Source organism: Gymnoscopelus microlampas (assembly GCF_963454915.1).
Source record: "Gymnoscopelus microlampas genome assembly, chromosome: 13".
NCBI lineage: Eukaryota > Metazoa > Chordata > Actinopteri > Myctophiformes > Myctophidae > Gymnoscopelus > Gymnoscopelus microlampas.
This window is the reverse complement of record NC_139950.1, coordinates 21,018,738-21,034,546: the sequence shown is the minus strand read 5'-3', so window position 1 is coordinate 21,034,546 and position 15,809 is coordinate 21,018,738. Positions and strand designations below refer to the sequence as shown.

The following is a 15,809-nucleotide window of genomic DNA, read 5'->3' as shown; positions in this document are numbered from 1 at the left end:
CCGCCAAAATACATACCCATTTGGGGGTCCTTGGCACGAAAAAGTTTGATAACCACTGGGCTGAATTAAATGTTTGTGTTTGGGCTGAGACTCTGACACTTGTACTGTAGGCAGCTTGTTGGACAGGGAGGGACTCTCTCTGCTCCCACGCTGCGCAGCACCATGATGGACACCAGAGTGATGCGAGGCAGCAACCTGTTGACAACTTCAACACAGCATGCAGTTATAGATGGGAGACGCACTTTCCTTGGATTTATTTCCTCTTTTTTATCGACCGACTTGAATAACAGTGTCGGTGACACACAACCTATAGTTTTGTTAACGGCCAGGGAAAACTTTTCACACTTTTTTTTGGTTCTGAAAGCGCGCCGCTGAAAGTGACACTTTGACAAGTTTTATCTCTACGTATGTTATGGTACAATGCGTTAATATGGATGATGACTCATAGACTACGTGCTGCGCTCTGACAGAGATGAGAAAGTATGACAAAGACATGACGTGTCACACATCTTTGTTTTTCTCACGGGGCTCGTGCGAAAAGTTTGTCTTGAGGCTCCGCGCAGCAGGTGACAAAGCTGGGAGTCTGGACTTGAACTTGCGCATTATAGTCTATTATTCGGACACATTCTCAGAGATAGGCGTCAGTTATCGCCGCTCTGTCATTTTAACTCCCTAATGCGTCGCTATAGAACTACAACAACTAAACAGCACGCGCTGAAGCTTCAATTACTCTACGAATCAGTGAAATTCGCTGCAGCCTTGGTGGCTTACCTGGTAGCAACGCTTAACCGGTAATCTTATCATCTCGGGTTCGAGTTCCATCGCAGGAACGACTTTATTTTTCGGAAGAAGAGAAGACCATGTGAAATGGTCTCGTCTTGTACCTACTGGGAAGACATAACTTGAAAAAGACCCTGTTGTTCAAAAAAGCTCAAGTTCAGCCATGAAGTTGCTGAGCTTGTTGTGCCTTGTGGTCACGGGTCTGTGGAGGAGACCTTGTCCTGTGAGCGGCAGAAACTGTCCGGACCTCATGATTGACAGCTGTCACTGCTCAGCTGAGAGGACCAAGGACAAGGAGCTGAGCAGACACAACGTGAGGGTCAGGGTGGTGTGTGACGATGTGGAGCTAATGGACACCCTGCAGCCCAGCTTCCTACCCAACAGAACCGTCTCCCTGTGAGTATTGTTGGCTCAATGGCTGTCTTTCATATTGTTTTATGCTTTGCTGGTTCTCAAAGTGGGGTCCGGGGACCCCCAGGGGTCCTTGAGGGAGTTCCAGGGGGTCCCCAGCTAAATGATAGATGAGGAACCAAATGGACCCTTATGGGTCTGTAACTCTGACTGAGAGTGTACAAAAGTGTACATTTGCACACTCTCAGAGTTACATTAACATAGATTTTACAATATAAATTGGAGTCCAAGAGATAGAAATGCCATTAAATGGGGGTCTGTAGCCTATTGCATGTCAAACTGGGTCCTTGAAATTAAAACTGTTGAGAATCACTGCTAGAGCCGTAAAAAAAAAAATCTCTTATGGGGTCCCTGGCATATCTTTTCAAATGGGGGTCCGCGGGCTAATAAGTGTCAATTTGGGGGTCCTTGACATGAAAAAGTTTTAGAACCACTGCTTTATACAGTCTACTACATCTCAGACTTAAATATTGCAGGCTACTTTTTACTCCATTACAATTATTTGACAGCTTGAGTAACTACATTGAAGATTTAGATGATTAATACAAAACACACATTAACTAATACATTATAATTATTATTATGCAGCAGCACATAAAGTAGCCTGATTAAAATTAAAAGACCCAACCTTTTCCAGATGCAGCATTTAAGTGATGAACACATAATGCTTAATTCTGCATAATGAGTAGTCTAATTTATGTTTGGTGATGTAGTTGTAAGTAGAATATATTTTGATGGCAATACATTTGTACATCTACTTTTAAATTCAAATGTGGAATGCAGGACTTTTAACACAACATTTTGCAGAGTGTGGTGTTAGTAGTTTTACTTAAATAAACAATCTTCCATATTTTTTTACTTCTACTCCACTATACATCTCAGAGGCAAATATTGTACTTTTTACTCCACTGCAATTATTTGAAAACGTCAGTTACTAGTTACTTTATGGATTTTGATTATTATTACAAGCCACACTAACCACTTCAGCCCTATATATATTCCGTCCATCTGAAAATGGCAGATCTGCTATTTTCAATCTGCACAATGAGTACTTTTACTTTTGGTACTCCAAGTACATTTTGATGCCGATGCTTTTGTACTTTTACTCAACAAAATTTTGAATACGGACTTCTACTAGTAACAGAGTATTTTTACATTGCAGTATTGATACTTTTTTACTTAAGTAAAGAAATGTTGTACCTTTTCCACCACTGCATTCACACAATGTTAATAGTTGATTGAGGGATTCATTCATTCTGCACAGAAACCAGCAGCGGCTCAGAACTTTGTGCAAACTCTCATACCGTTCAAAACTGGACCATGACCTGATTGATGTCCTGTTATCTTTATTTTGACATTAGCTAATTAAGTGACAATTAGAAGAACACTTTTTAACCTTTATTTAACCAGTAAAAACAAATTGAGACAAATTGAGTCAAATTGAGTCTCTTTTTCAATTGGGAACCTGGGAGGCAGAATATAATTACATTTTCTTTGCTAAACATACACTACAAAACAAACAACAATAGGACATCCATGATGCACAACAAATACCTATAATATCTCCAAAGTGATACACTTTAAGCAACAGGAAAAAAGCTAATAATCCTGCATAAAGTAGAAATAAAAATGTACATCATGTACAAAATATGTAGACCTACAAAGAGGCTAGTAAACATCCATGGTGGAAGAAGTCTCGTATTGTTTATTTAAGTAAAAAATACCAATACCACAATCTGCTAAATGTTGTGTTAAAAGTCCTGCATTCCACATTTGAATTGAGTTAAAGTAGATGTACAACATATAGGCTATCCTACTTACAACTACAATACCAAACATAAAAGTAGACCTATTACAGTATGCAGAATTAAGCATTATGGGTTCATCACTAAAAGGTTGGGCCTTTTAATTTTAATTAGGCTACTGTATGTGCTGCTGCTGCATACTAATAATAATAATGTCTTAATTAATGTATGTTTTGTATTAATCATCTAAATCTTCAATGTAGTTACTCAAGCTGTCAAATAATTGTAATGGAGTAAAAAGTAGTCTACAATATTTTAGTCTGAGATGTAGTGTATTAGAAGTACTGTATAAAGTATAAAAAATATGAAATACACAAATTAAAGTACCTAATAATTGTAGTGAGTACATGCACTTAGTTACTTTCCACCACTGACTGAAGTTCCCTTAAGTTTGCAGTTGTTAGAGCCATTCACACCAAACACTACAACTATAAAGCTAAAGTTTTAAACATCGTTTTAATTCACGTGGATGCCTGGGCAGAGTCTACACCACAACTAGAACAAAGACAATGGTGAACGATATTACTATAATTATCATTGTACTGTAGTTATAGTTATAGTCTAGTGCTTGGTGTGAACACGGCCCTTTAGCCTACAGTACGTTACAGGGGCGGGCAAGTTAACCTTTTCAGGCACGTGATGACTTACCCATTTTACCAGGCTGTCGTGATCATCACCCAGTGCCAGACAGTGAAAACTACAGTACCATTGCTTTATTAGAAGAATACAAGCATAGAATAAGTCAATAATGTAATAATCAAATCTAACAAAGAATTAATCAAAAATGTAATATCAATAATACAGGCAGGATAAATTCTGACTATCAGGGGAGAAAAGTCATCAAACTATGATGGTTAACCCATTAAGACCAGGAACGCATCTGTGTCATTTTAGATTTCTTTGGCTATTCTTTGGCTACTTAGTGCCGTGCTATGAGCTTGTAGATCTGCTATTTTTGAAAAATTGTGAAAATGTGTGCAAATCTTTGAATATGATATATTTTTAAAGCGAACATTTGTAACTCAAATCTTCGCTTCTTGGGGTCCCTGGAACAACATATTTTGAGATGGGCGTCCGCGGCCAAATACAATCATTTTGGGGGTCGTTGACATGAAAAAGTTTGAGAACCACTGATAGAGAAACAATACTTTTTTTCAGAAAACTCAGAAAGAGATTGCCCGTCCCTGATGTAGGCTATTATTGCCCTATTTCACGTTAGGGTGCTGCCATCTGCAAGAATCTTTTGCCTTTCAGTGTTCTCTTCATGGATATTATTTACATGCATTCAAAGTTATTCAAACAGCTTTCTTAGCATTCATCTGTGCTATAGGCCTACTCCAGTGGGGTTGATAACTTTCCACACACACCCTGCAGGTGCAGAGATTGACTGCTAGATTAATAGACTGTTTTATTCGTCGGAAACTTGAGGGTTGTGCACAAGAGTGTAAAAGCAAATACTAAACTTAAGGGCCCTTGACAAGTTCCCAACACTCATTGTGAAATGTGGGTATGATTAATGGTAGCTCTGTGCTTATTGAAATTTATTTGGAACAATATTTTGCCACTGTGAATGCAGGGTACTGGCGTAGACTATTTAGGCTATGTTAAAAGCTTTATTTAGTTTTCAACAGTGTTTAAAACGCCGGTGAGTGTAATAACAGCTTGATTTTATAAGTCGGTCTCCACAGACATGAGACATGGCGTCTTTATTATTTATTTATATGCAGTTAGTCACCATTAAGTTAAGCAAAATTGACAGAAACACTGATGCCCTTTCTTCATAGCATAGGAATCCCATTTGCTGTTCCGTGATTTTCTCATTAATATATCTCACCGTTGCAATTCACTGTAACATGCTATTTTTATAATTCCTTAGTCATTTCTATTCCTTGGTGAGCTATGTTCTTCCGCAGGGCCCTGGTCGCTCAGGAAGCAGTTTTTCCTGCGTTAGGAAATGTGACCTTTGTCGGCCCAAAGTGGCCTCCCTACTAGCTCTTTTGTTTAGACGTGCTGTGAAAATAAACAGATATGTCAGTGGGAAGTATGCACATGCCGTTCTCCCCTCTGCAGGACTCCCAGCAAATCTCCCGAATGTCTCCCCGTGGTCCCCTCTCTGTCTCCCATCTCTCTGCCTCACCTCCGTAGACTAGACAATGAGGTCCTTGTCGAGCTGCTTCCTCAGTATCTGCAAGTGCAGCATGTCTAAGTATATTAACCTTGATTTGAATGTCGCGTCTAATAAAAGACAGCTTGGGCATCGGTACTTTTCTTCCAGCCATAACGGCTTTATTAATATAGGGCTATATTGCCTCCGGTAACTGTTTACTAGTCCCATTTCCCCGCTGTAATGTGTCTCAGTTCTGATGCCGGGCGAGAAAACAACTTAATAAGCAAATGAAACGGCATTAGCATAAGTAAGAGAGATGTAAAGTGTGTCTGTAATTTACCCCGCAGTTACCGAGCATCGGCGCGCCCTCTATTAACACCTCTGACTGTTTCCTTATCTCCAACCGGAGTGAATGGGGAGGGGGGGGGGCGGCCGGGGAGTTAGTTTGGAGCTCGGGCCTGACAGCTCTGTTGACCTTGGGGACCTCTCTGGTGTAATCGTTTCAACGCAGCTGAAGTTAGAAGAGGCTAAGACTCTCTGCAAGGAGACAACAGCAGCAGGCAGCAGTGGAGAATCGTAGCTGACACCTGTGTCAGGCAAATGCACTGACAGGAGGAGGACACATCATTGGCCAAGGGATAGAGGAGAGACAGACAGTGTGTGTGTGTGTGTGTGTGTGTGTGTGTGTGGGGGCGGTTGGGAGAGAGATACATGTGAATAGTCAGTGTGAGAGAGCTGTTAGAAGAATAGAGGGTGTGACAGGAAGGAAACAGGGAAACCTGGGGAAGGGGGGACAGGAGCTGTTTGGTGAAGCGGTTGCTATATAGCTTGGTTGAGATGGAGAGCTGATGGAGAGGAGGGTGACAGAGGACATATTAGTACCCGGTGCGGCGGTTGCTGCTGCGGCGGCTCAGACACGGTTGATGCTAACTGTTCTTCTCTCTCCGAGAAGGGTTTCTAGATGCCGTACATGCACCCAGGGGGGACACGTGCACTCGTTGTAACTGACAAACCTGACAGGATTTTAAACAGCTCCAGCTTTCATAGCTCTCCCCTGTTTGGTGATTTTGTGTTGCCACTGCAGGTGGCCGTTTGGGAATTTTCTTTTTTGTAAACCCGCACAGCTTGGAATGTTTGGCGGTTAACGGTTGCATGACATGGTACCACTAACGTTGCAGTGCACAACACTAAAAAATAACGCACCGTTTAACCATCCTGGGACTCGTAACCAAGTATTTGTAGGATGACTCAACATAGCCTCATCAGAGACCAGATGGCAGAAATAATCATTAAAGAAGAGTGGATGAGCAAGGCTTTACCTTGCTCATCCACTCTTCTTTAATGATTATTCCTGCCATCAGCAGCTCTGCTGGGTTCTTTGTTCTCAATGGCGTGAACTGGTTGATGAAAGCGCTGATTCAGGGGGTTGTGTGCTAAAGTGAGACCCTGTGTGTCACCTTGGCCGTCCTAATCAATTTTAATTGTTTCAAGCATCAAATCAGAGGTTTTTACACCAAGGGATTTTTTTAGGTGGCTGCCCACATTGTCCGCCGTCTGACTAGTAAAAAACTGGAGATGGACACGCCCCCCCAAGGCGCAGCTTTAGATCTTAGAGCCATAGATCGTCTAAATAGGGCTCATTGTAGGTTTGTTGCTATTTACGGCCATGTTGCCGATGTAGGATTTCCGCTTTCATGCATCCCATATCAACATATGGATCCAGTCTGAGAATTTCTGCTGCCGGTTGCTTTGGAGAGCAGAGGGAAGTGTGTGCAGTAGCACTGCTAGAGCAGTGCCGTATTGTACAAGGAACAGTTATAGATATTTAAATCATTTGTTACTTTTACATTTTGGTTAACCCAGTCTAAACAGATAGTGATTCATTTTCCCATTCAAGCATATCTTGAGTACCAGAGTCAGCTCCAACCCTAAGAGACTACGTCTGTTCTCTACCAGCATTCAGGGCTCGCAGAGGAGAAAATGAGAGCATTCGGTCTGGGGTGGAGGTGTCTGGCATTGGCTGCTCTGTGGGCCTTCATCCTCCTCCTCCTTCTCCTCCCCCTCCTGGAGGAGACAGACAGGAGGGGCTGTTTGTGGTGTCTAGAGGAAGCGATCAGGAGGAGGCTAGCGGCCGGCTCCAAAACCGCGACAAGAACATCACAGTCATTATGCCAGGAACAACGCTCGCAGCACCAAAAATATGAGACGCTAGAGAGGCGGGCGGCCACTGTGTAAATGAGCATGCGGCGTATCTTGCTACCATAATTGACGGCCACAGTCATGGAGTGTACACGAGTGTATGTGCTCAATTGCCAAGCAGACACATGGCCCAACTAACTCCACATTTTCCCCCAAAATTCCTCAATATTCTGCCTGTGACACCAGCTGCTTCGCATCCCATCACTGTACTTGCAGGATGTACAATTAATATCAAACGCATTATGCTCCAATACTTATGCAAATCACTTCGCCAACACAAAATTCACGTCCGGGTGTTTCTTTTCACCAGCCAATCACCTTTCACGTTGCCACGTCCGTTGCCACGTCGCGCTGACGTACGCTAAACAAGCGCTGCCGTGCGCACAATGCAAACGAGCCCAAAGGCGCGCAAAAATAAGCCGACCATTGCTTAGACACAAAGTCAGACCTGGCAACGCAGCCTACGCCAATCATGTGTGAGAGATCTACAAGCTATGGGGCAGAGACGCCACCGTATCTTAGCAACAACTACAGCGCTCACTCTCATTGGTCGTGTCACGCTAAGAGCAGTCTCCAGACAATGGCATCGCAGACAGCTTGCTGTTACTGCTGTAGCCATCACAGGCAGTTGCAGCACGACGGACAGGGCGCTGTGATAGCTGCCATGTCGCTAACGCTAACGTGGTTGTCATGCCTGCAGCGGCTGTGCAATCACTTTGTCAACAATGCACGTTCGTGTGGTGAATGTCAATATTGCTGCTCAGTTCGTCCATTGTAGATGGTGTATGTTTGTGTGTGTCTTCTGGAGAACTATGTAGCTCCACAGCAACTACAGTAACTAACGTAATGGCAGGACCGCCCCGTGCAACGCATGTTAGGCTGCATTATGGTCATGTAGTAATTTCAGATAATTTCGCTCCGATTAGAGCAGTGCTTATCAACCCTTTCACGCCGCCCCCCCCCCCCCAAATACACGTACTTGATCTGGGACCCCCCCATTCTGTTTGACTCCGTTCCACAAGTAAATATTGTGAAAATAGCCGATCTACAAGCTCGAAACGCCTCACGTTGAGAGGCTTTGTAAGCTTGTAGATCGGCTATTTTATACATGATTGCCTCTTTCTTACATTCTTTGCCAATGTGGCCCATGTTTTCATAGTATAGTTTGTTGACTACTTCTGTTGCAGAAATGGCCATTTCCTTTACTTTCGTTTTTTTATTGTCTCCGCCAGGCCGAAAGGCATGGCGCAAGACTGTTTCACCCCCTGTCCGTCCGTCTGTGATAGCTAATCTCTCACATCGTTGACTTGATCGCAGCAAAATAACAGCCCGATGTGGAGAGTCAGTGAGAGCTGGATAAACGAGGTAAAATGTGTCAAAAGGAGTCTGTACGGCTGTCGATAAATGAACACATGACCTCGGTGGGAGAGGAGATATTGTGTCTTTTGGACAAACAGCAGCGTGGTGCTGATGTTTGTTGTGTGAAGCAGCTTAATGTCAGAGTGTTTGTGTTGGAGCGCCTCAGTGCGGCTGCAGAGTTCATGTGCAACCTCTTCCAGAGAGACACAGAGACACTAGAAACTCTGCTGGGCAAAAAAAACACTGCTGGGCATTGACTTTCATATGGACATTGATCTACACACTGCAGGTATATCTGCTACACACACAACATCAAACTACACACTGCAGGTATGATGCAGCGTTTGCATTACAGCCAGCATGCCAGCGTAGTTCCCATATGGTTTCAAGGTGGGCTAAACCATATGGACCCCATGTCAGCAATGTCAGCGGCATCCACTTCAGTCCCAACTGCGATGCCCATGCAGGCTATAAGTAGCTTCTACCTGGCCCTTAGGTGGGCCCCAACTAGCCATGTTTATGTGGGACCAAGGCGGGTCCTAACTGGGTTTGCCCATGCAGGCTTTAACTGGGTTCTACCTGGGCCCTAGGTGTACCCTAACCAACCACAGTGCAGTGCCCATCGCTCCAATTGTTGTGACGTCAGGGCTCTCAATACTGCACATTGGTGGAGGAGGAGGGGCCGCAGGGCGACCGCACACATCGCTGAACCAATGGTAGCCCACGGATGTTTCCTCTGGGGATTTACAATCTGCCCCTCTATGCCACATATCATCCGCACTACAGGGTCTTCACTGACCGAGCCACGGCCCCACTGACCCTCATGACGCTACCTACGCCACTTATATGAGTTGCCAAGTGGCCGCGGGCGCAACGTGGGCGTGGCCGCGGGCTAGACGCGAGCCCCCGCGTAGCGGGGGCGAGCTTCTAGTAGTTTCAATGTGCTACGCTGCACTGCAGACATGCAGCAGCATACCATAGAGGATAGCATCTCTCTGATATGATCAGTATCTGTGCACTGAGAGAGCTCCGTATTGACCGGTGCACGTATTCTTCAGAACTGTGCAGACACCAGGGAAAGCAATTCTTGGAATCCACTCTCCCCATGTCCTTACTTAAAAGGTCTATTCTCTCTGTATCTTGTTGTGTATCGTCTTCTATAAATCTAACCCCCACCCTCTCTCTCTCTCTCTCTCTCTCTCTTCTCTGTCTCTGCTGTATTGGCATTAGAGTTCTCAACGGGCCTGAAAATGAAGGCCCGGCCCTAACTGGGCCCGACTGGGCCGGCCCGAGGCTCGGCCCGAACCCGACTATTTCCATCATGTTAGGCCCGAAACCCGAAAAAACCCGAGAGGAAAAAAAACAAAAAAAAAAGATTTTTGATTTTTTTTTTTAAATATATTTTTAATATTTGTAATATTATTATTCTGTTCTGAATGTGTATTTATCTATTATGAAGATGGCGCTAATGGCGCTGACTGACATTCACTTACACTGTGCTGATTTAAATGAAGTTAAATCCTTGTCTTGCTCACGCACCTCTGTGCGATGCGATGCATCGTCTGCATTTCTCTGCCTCTCTCGGCCGAGTCTCCGTCTCCCCCCCCCCCCCCCACCCCCGACCGACTCGAGACTGTTGTTAACGCGTTGGGTGAAAAATATTATAATACTGATCTAAACTTTTGTTCCATAGCCCCACATTGTCTTGGTTTCAGAGAGCATGGTGGTAAATATGAACTTTTGCCCCAAAGTCTTTATATTCCATAATGTCCCATGACCCCCACGTCCGTGTTATTTACTTTTTTACTCAAGTTAAGCATGGAGTTAGTTTGAGAACGTATCGCCTTGACGAAGCACGTTAGTCAAGTGGAGCTGTGTTCCGTGAGCAGAAAACTGTCAAGTGGCCTCCAGAAAAGAAATCTGGTTTCCTTTCAAAACGATGTGCATTTCAGAATAAGAGTTTTTTTTTAAATCTATCCTTGTAATGTTACAATTCAACACACGTTTTATTTTGAAATCATACTACTGGAAGTAGAAGAACCCAGGAAGCCTAGTTGAAAGTTGAAACTACTTAACTTCACGCGAAAGCAGCAGTTTGTATGGAACGGGGGGAGAAAAAAAAAAAGAACTCAGCTGAGACAAACAGTGGGGGTAAATCACGGTCCACGGATCTGTGAGAGTGATGGTGTCCCGTCGTACTCACAATGAATGAATGGTCGTGACGCCCTGTATGTTAATCTGACATTAGTAGATTATGTTTTATTCTTGAACCTGGCCATGGGTCTGTGGCAGGTTATTTAATATGGGATTTTCACAGCTGCCTTTGACTTTTCATAACGGAACGGCGATATGGATGCATAATGCTTAAATTTAGCCCTGAAACATGAATGTGAACCATGGCTACATATGCGGCAATGGATTACAAGAACGCCCGTCCCAAAACACACTCGCCCCGGGTCTAATCCGGCGGCCTCTGTCCGCGAAATGAATGGGGGCGAGTGTGTTTTGGGGCGAGTGTTCTGTTAACCACCGGAACGCTCGCCCAGAAATTGCCAGAATTGCTTTTTTTTACTCTCTCTCACTGAGCCATGAGCGTGAGCAACACAGTGCAAGTTAAAGCCAGTAAATCAGCGGTGTCAGCGCCATCTTCATAATATATAAATACACATTCAGACAGAACAGAATTGAAAAATATATTATAAAAAATAAAAATAAAAATAAAATCATTTTTAAAAAATCATTAAAAAAATATATATTTTGGATTTTTTTTTCATGGAGCCCGAGGCTCGGCTCGGCCCGACCAATTAGCATACTTTTGAGGCCCGGCTCGGCCCGAAAACGTCGGGTCGGGTCGGGCCGGGTCGGGTTCGGGTAGAATTTGAGAACTCTAATTGGCATGACTGTCACAACAATAATATTGCCCAACCATCACAAATCAATGAAACGGAATTAATACATTTCTTAAAACAAGAAAAGAGTAGAAAAAAAAAACTTGTCGTGTGTGTGTGTGTGTGTGTGTGTGTGTGTGTGTGTGTGTGTGTGTGTGTGTGTGTGTGTGTGCGTGTGCGCGAGTGTGCATGTACTGTGTGTGTGCGCGTGTGTGTTTCTAGTTATGATTGTTATCACATTAAGTTATCAAGGGGTCTCGCTTTGATGTAAATAAATGATAACAGAATGCAATCATTATGTAATTGTAAATCAATACTCTTGGCAGGTGCACGAGTAAACAAACAACAACCACAGAGATCATTATTCATTTTCTATTTCCATCTAACTCTTTCTGTCACTTCTCTCTCTCTCTCTCTCTCTCTCTCTATCTGTCTTTCTCTCTCTGCTTTGTTCTCCTATACGCCTCTCTTTTCTCTCCGGTCTCCGGTGGTGCTTGTGCTCTACCCTGTTCGGAGTTCTGAGTAGTTCTGCATGAATATTTCATGGACATGCACAAGTAGCCTCTCTATATCCTCCCGTGCATTACAGCGCTGTCAGACCTTGTGCGCGTGCAGGGCAAAGAGTGTGGTAGAAAATTCAACCCATGAAACGCCTTTACGTGATATGCCACACACACACGCGCGCACACGCCCGCGCACCCACACGCGCACGCACACACACAGTGGAAGAAGTATTCGGATATTTTACTTAAGCAAAAGTAGCAATGCCACAATTTAAAAATACTCTGTTACAACTAAAAGGCCTGTGTTCAAAATGTTACTTGAGTGAAAGTGCAAAAGTATTTGCATCAAAATATACTTAAAGTAGCAAAAGTACAAGTACTAAAATGTTTGAAAATAGCAGATCTACAAGCTCACAACGCGTCGCGATGCGACGCGTTGTGAGCTTGTAGATCGGCTATTTTCAAATAGCCTATGTATAGGATAGGGCTAAAGTGGTTAGTGTATGTTTTATAATATAATAATTTATATCTGCAAAGTAACTAAGTTTTCAAATAATTGTAGTGGAATAAGAGTACAATATTTGCCTCTGAGATGTAGTGGAGTAGAAAGTATAAATTGGAAATACTCCAGTAAAGTAAAAATACCTCAAAATCTTACTTACAGTAAGTACAGCACTTGAGTAAATGTACTTAGTTACTTTACATCACTGCGCGCACGCACACACGCACGCACGCACGCACGCACGCACGCACGCACGCACGCACGCACGCACGCACGCACACACGAAGGCACATGAAGTATCGACTGTTAATCCAAAGAGACATGGCCAAAAATGACCCCCACAAAGATGAGTTCTACTGTATCTAGCATCTGAAGCAACTGGCAGCAGCTGTTGGATCTTTGAAATCTCTCCATCTCTATAAGTCTCTCTCCCTCTCCCTCTCCTCTCTTTGCCCTCTTTTGCTCTCTCCCTCTCTCTCTTCTCTCCGTCTGTCAGGGGACTTTTATCTTGTGATGTCACAGAGGCTTTAAAAAAAAATAACTTGAGAGGTTCATCTTTAGATCATGAGAGCCTTCTCTTGCATCAATCATCCAGAACCCGGCGGAGCTAGGCGTAATACTTTTAAGATCCACTGCATCGCCCCCCCCCCCCCCCCCACCCCCGCGCGGCAGCTAAACATTTGCCCTTGCGTTATCTTGTAACTAGTAGCTGTGTGCGCTGTAGGACCTCGAGGTCAGGTCTGATCCATAATATAGCCACACGTTAGAGACTGTCATGCTCCTTAATAAGTAGCTATTGACTAAATCCCTCTACCAGCAAAAAGGTTAGGGTTCTGTCAAGGTCTCCGCCAGGCATCTGCGGGTGTTTATTGATACATCACTCAAGGCAGCTCCAAACGGCCTTCAGATTTGACAGTGTGAATGGCTCATAATAACTACGGACCATTTCGTCTTTTTAAAGAAACAACTGATCAGTTTCAATTGGGACAATAATGCCTCACAGAAGAAGGAGTTCACGACTGCTCAGTGAAGAGTTAAGAGCCTGCAAATCACAACGGCCTCGGAAAAAAACCCAAGAATGTGTCGAAAACCCAGTCTTACCATCTAAAAATATTAAGTTAAAAACAATACAAGGGGGAGCCAAGGATGCTTTTTCTGGTCTGTTATCCCTACCTCCCTCCTTTCACCAAAATGCGTAAATAACAAGGTTACTCAAAGTGTGTAACTCATAAGTCTGCTGTGAGTGCCGGGGCAGGGCGAAGCCTTTTGTTAAGTATGTTGTTGTATGTAATGTCATTGTTTTTGGAGTCGCTGTAAAACGAGGTGATTAAAAAACCCTGATGTGTCTCGCTTCTGTTGCAGGGTGTGATCTCAGTAGGAAGCGTATTAAAACTCCCCTCTTTGTCGCACCAGGGCCTCTGTGGCGCTTAATCAGCTCAGTGTATGATTGTGTGTGTGTGTGTGTGTGTGTGTGTGTGTGTGTGTGTGTGTGTGTGTGTGTGTGTGTGTGTGTGTGTGTGTGTGTGTGTATATGTCTGTTTTTCTGGATGTCACTCAAACTGTGTGTGCGTACTGCAGTGTTGATTTCGTCGACTAAAACTATGACGAAAAATGTTGGTTGACTACCTTTTTTCACTGACGAAAACTAAATAAAAACTAAGCTAGCTAAGCTAAAACTAAGACTAAATATACTGACAATTTCATCAACAAATAAAAACTAGACTAAAATGTTAGAGAGTAGAACTAAGACAAGTCATTTTATGGTTGGGTGCGCTAGGGTGTGCATGCTGAAAATAGCAGATCTACAAGCAGATCTACAAGCTCACAACGCGTCGCGCTGCGAAGCGTTGTGAGCTTGTAGATTGGCCACGACGCCATCAAGGTACCGCCAAAATTCACTACAGTTGACTAAATCAACTGTAGATTTAGTCGACTATAATCTTATGATATTTTGACGACTGAAACTAGACAAAAACTAAAACATTTCAGATGACTAAAATATGTTGACTAAAACTAAATGGAATTTTATTCAAAAGACTATGACTAAAACAAAATCAAAATTTTCTGTCAAAATCAACACTGGCGTACTGTATGTATTTGAAAGCACACATGGTCTGGTCTGCATGTCAGTCATATTACCAATGCCGCTTATAACCACATGTTGCTCAATTCAATCAGCTGCAGCCAATCAATATGATGAGATTGCATCTCATAATATTGGTCGGTGGATTGAAAAACTTCACATTGCCCGGATGCATTGAATCAAACACTGTATAGGCTAATTATAGTATGATGATCCAGCTGGTAGGAAATAACCTTGACTAAACCACCCTTAAAGGGTAAGTCTGGGGATTTAAGACCTATAATTTCCCTACACATACTGTACCTGAAGTACATTCGGCTTCAGCCCATACCTTTTCGGCCAAATAATCATGTTGTTGACTAAGTCAGTGGTTCTCAAACTTTTTCGTGCCAAGGACCCCTAAATTCATGTATTTCATGACCCCCAGAAGCAAAGATTTGAGTTCAAAATGTTAGCATTTAAAACATTTTTTTTTAAAGATTTGCACACATTTTCAAAATGTTTCAAAAACCAATGGACTAAGTTGTACTGTATGTTCAACTGTTTTGTTTAAAAAAAATCATGACAGAAATAAAAATAAACTAACTAACTAAATAACTACATCGACCCACAGAGAACATTATCTTCAGGGTCGGGGCTGTTGGTTGAAACAGAGCGAACTCCCGGCACCGTTTCTAGCCTCTTGCTAACTAACAAGCAGTCCAAACAAGGGTCATGAATAAGATTCTCAGTAAACAGGGAAGTTGCAAAATACATAAATCAACATTAGCTGTGATTTCATTGCGACAGTTCTGTCATCACACCCACTTTCACTAATCAGGAAATCACATCATTGCTGCAACACAGGCTGCTTTGACGGTTTGACATGCTTTTATTATCTGATTGTAAACGTTAGCACATTGGTTCTCAAAGTGGGGTCCTCAGCTAAATTAGTTAATATGGCGTCACAATTATTTTAACCACTTTAACCATACTACTTTGGCTATTTAATAATACTTTGGCTATTTTTGAAAAATCCCTGCCACTAAAATATTTTTTAGATGGGGGTCCGCAGCCAAATACGTATCATTTTGGGGGTCCTTGGCATGAAAAAGTTTGAGAACCACTTGCATTCGCACATGGAGCCTGGTAGAGGTTGGGAGAAGACCATCCACTGAGTGCTGCTGCTTTCT

The 15,809-nt window shown here is 43.1% G+C and overlaps 1 protein-coding gene across 1 annotated transcript in view; it reads left to right on the top strand.

Annotated features, from left to right (window-relative positions):
- Positions 1 to 943: 943 nt before the first annotated feature.
- Positions 944 to 15,809, top strand: part of adgra1b (adhesion G protein-coupled receptor A1b) — a gene marked incomplete at its 5' end in the record, with an annotated part of 227,687 nt that continues 212,821 nt past the window's right edge. The window contains one exon of the mRNA XM_084075590.1: positions 944 to 1,176. Within this exon, the coding sequence (XP_083931716.1) occupies positions 944 to 1,176 (233 nt within the window). The remainder of the gene's footprint in view (positions 1,177 to 15,809) is intronic.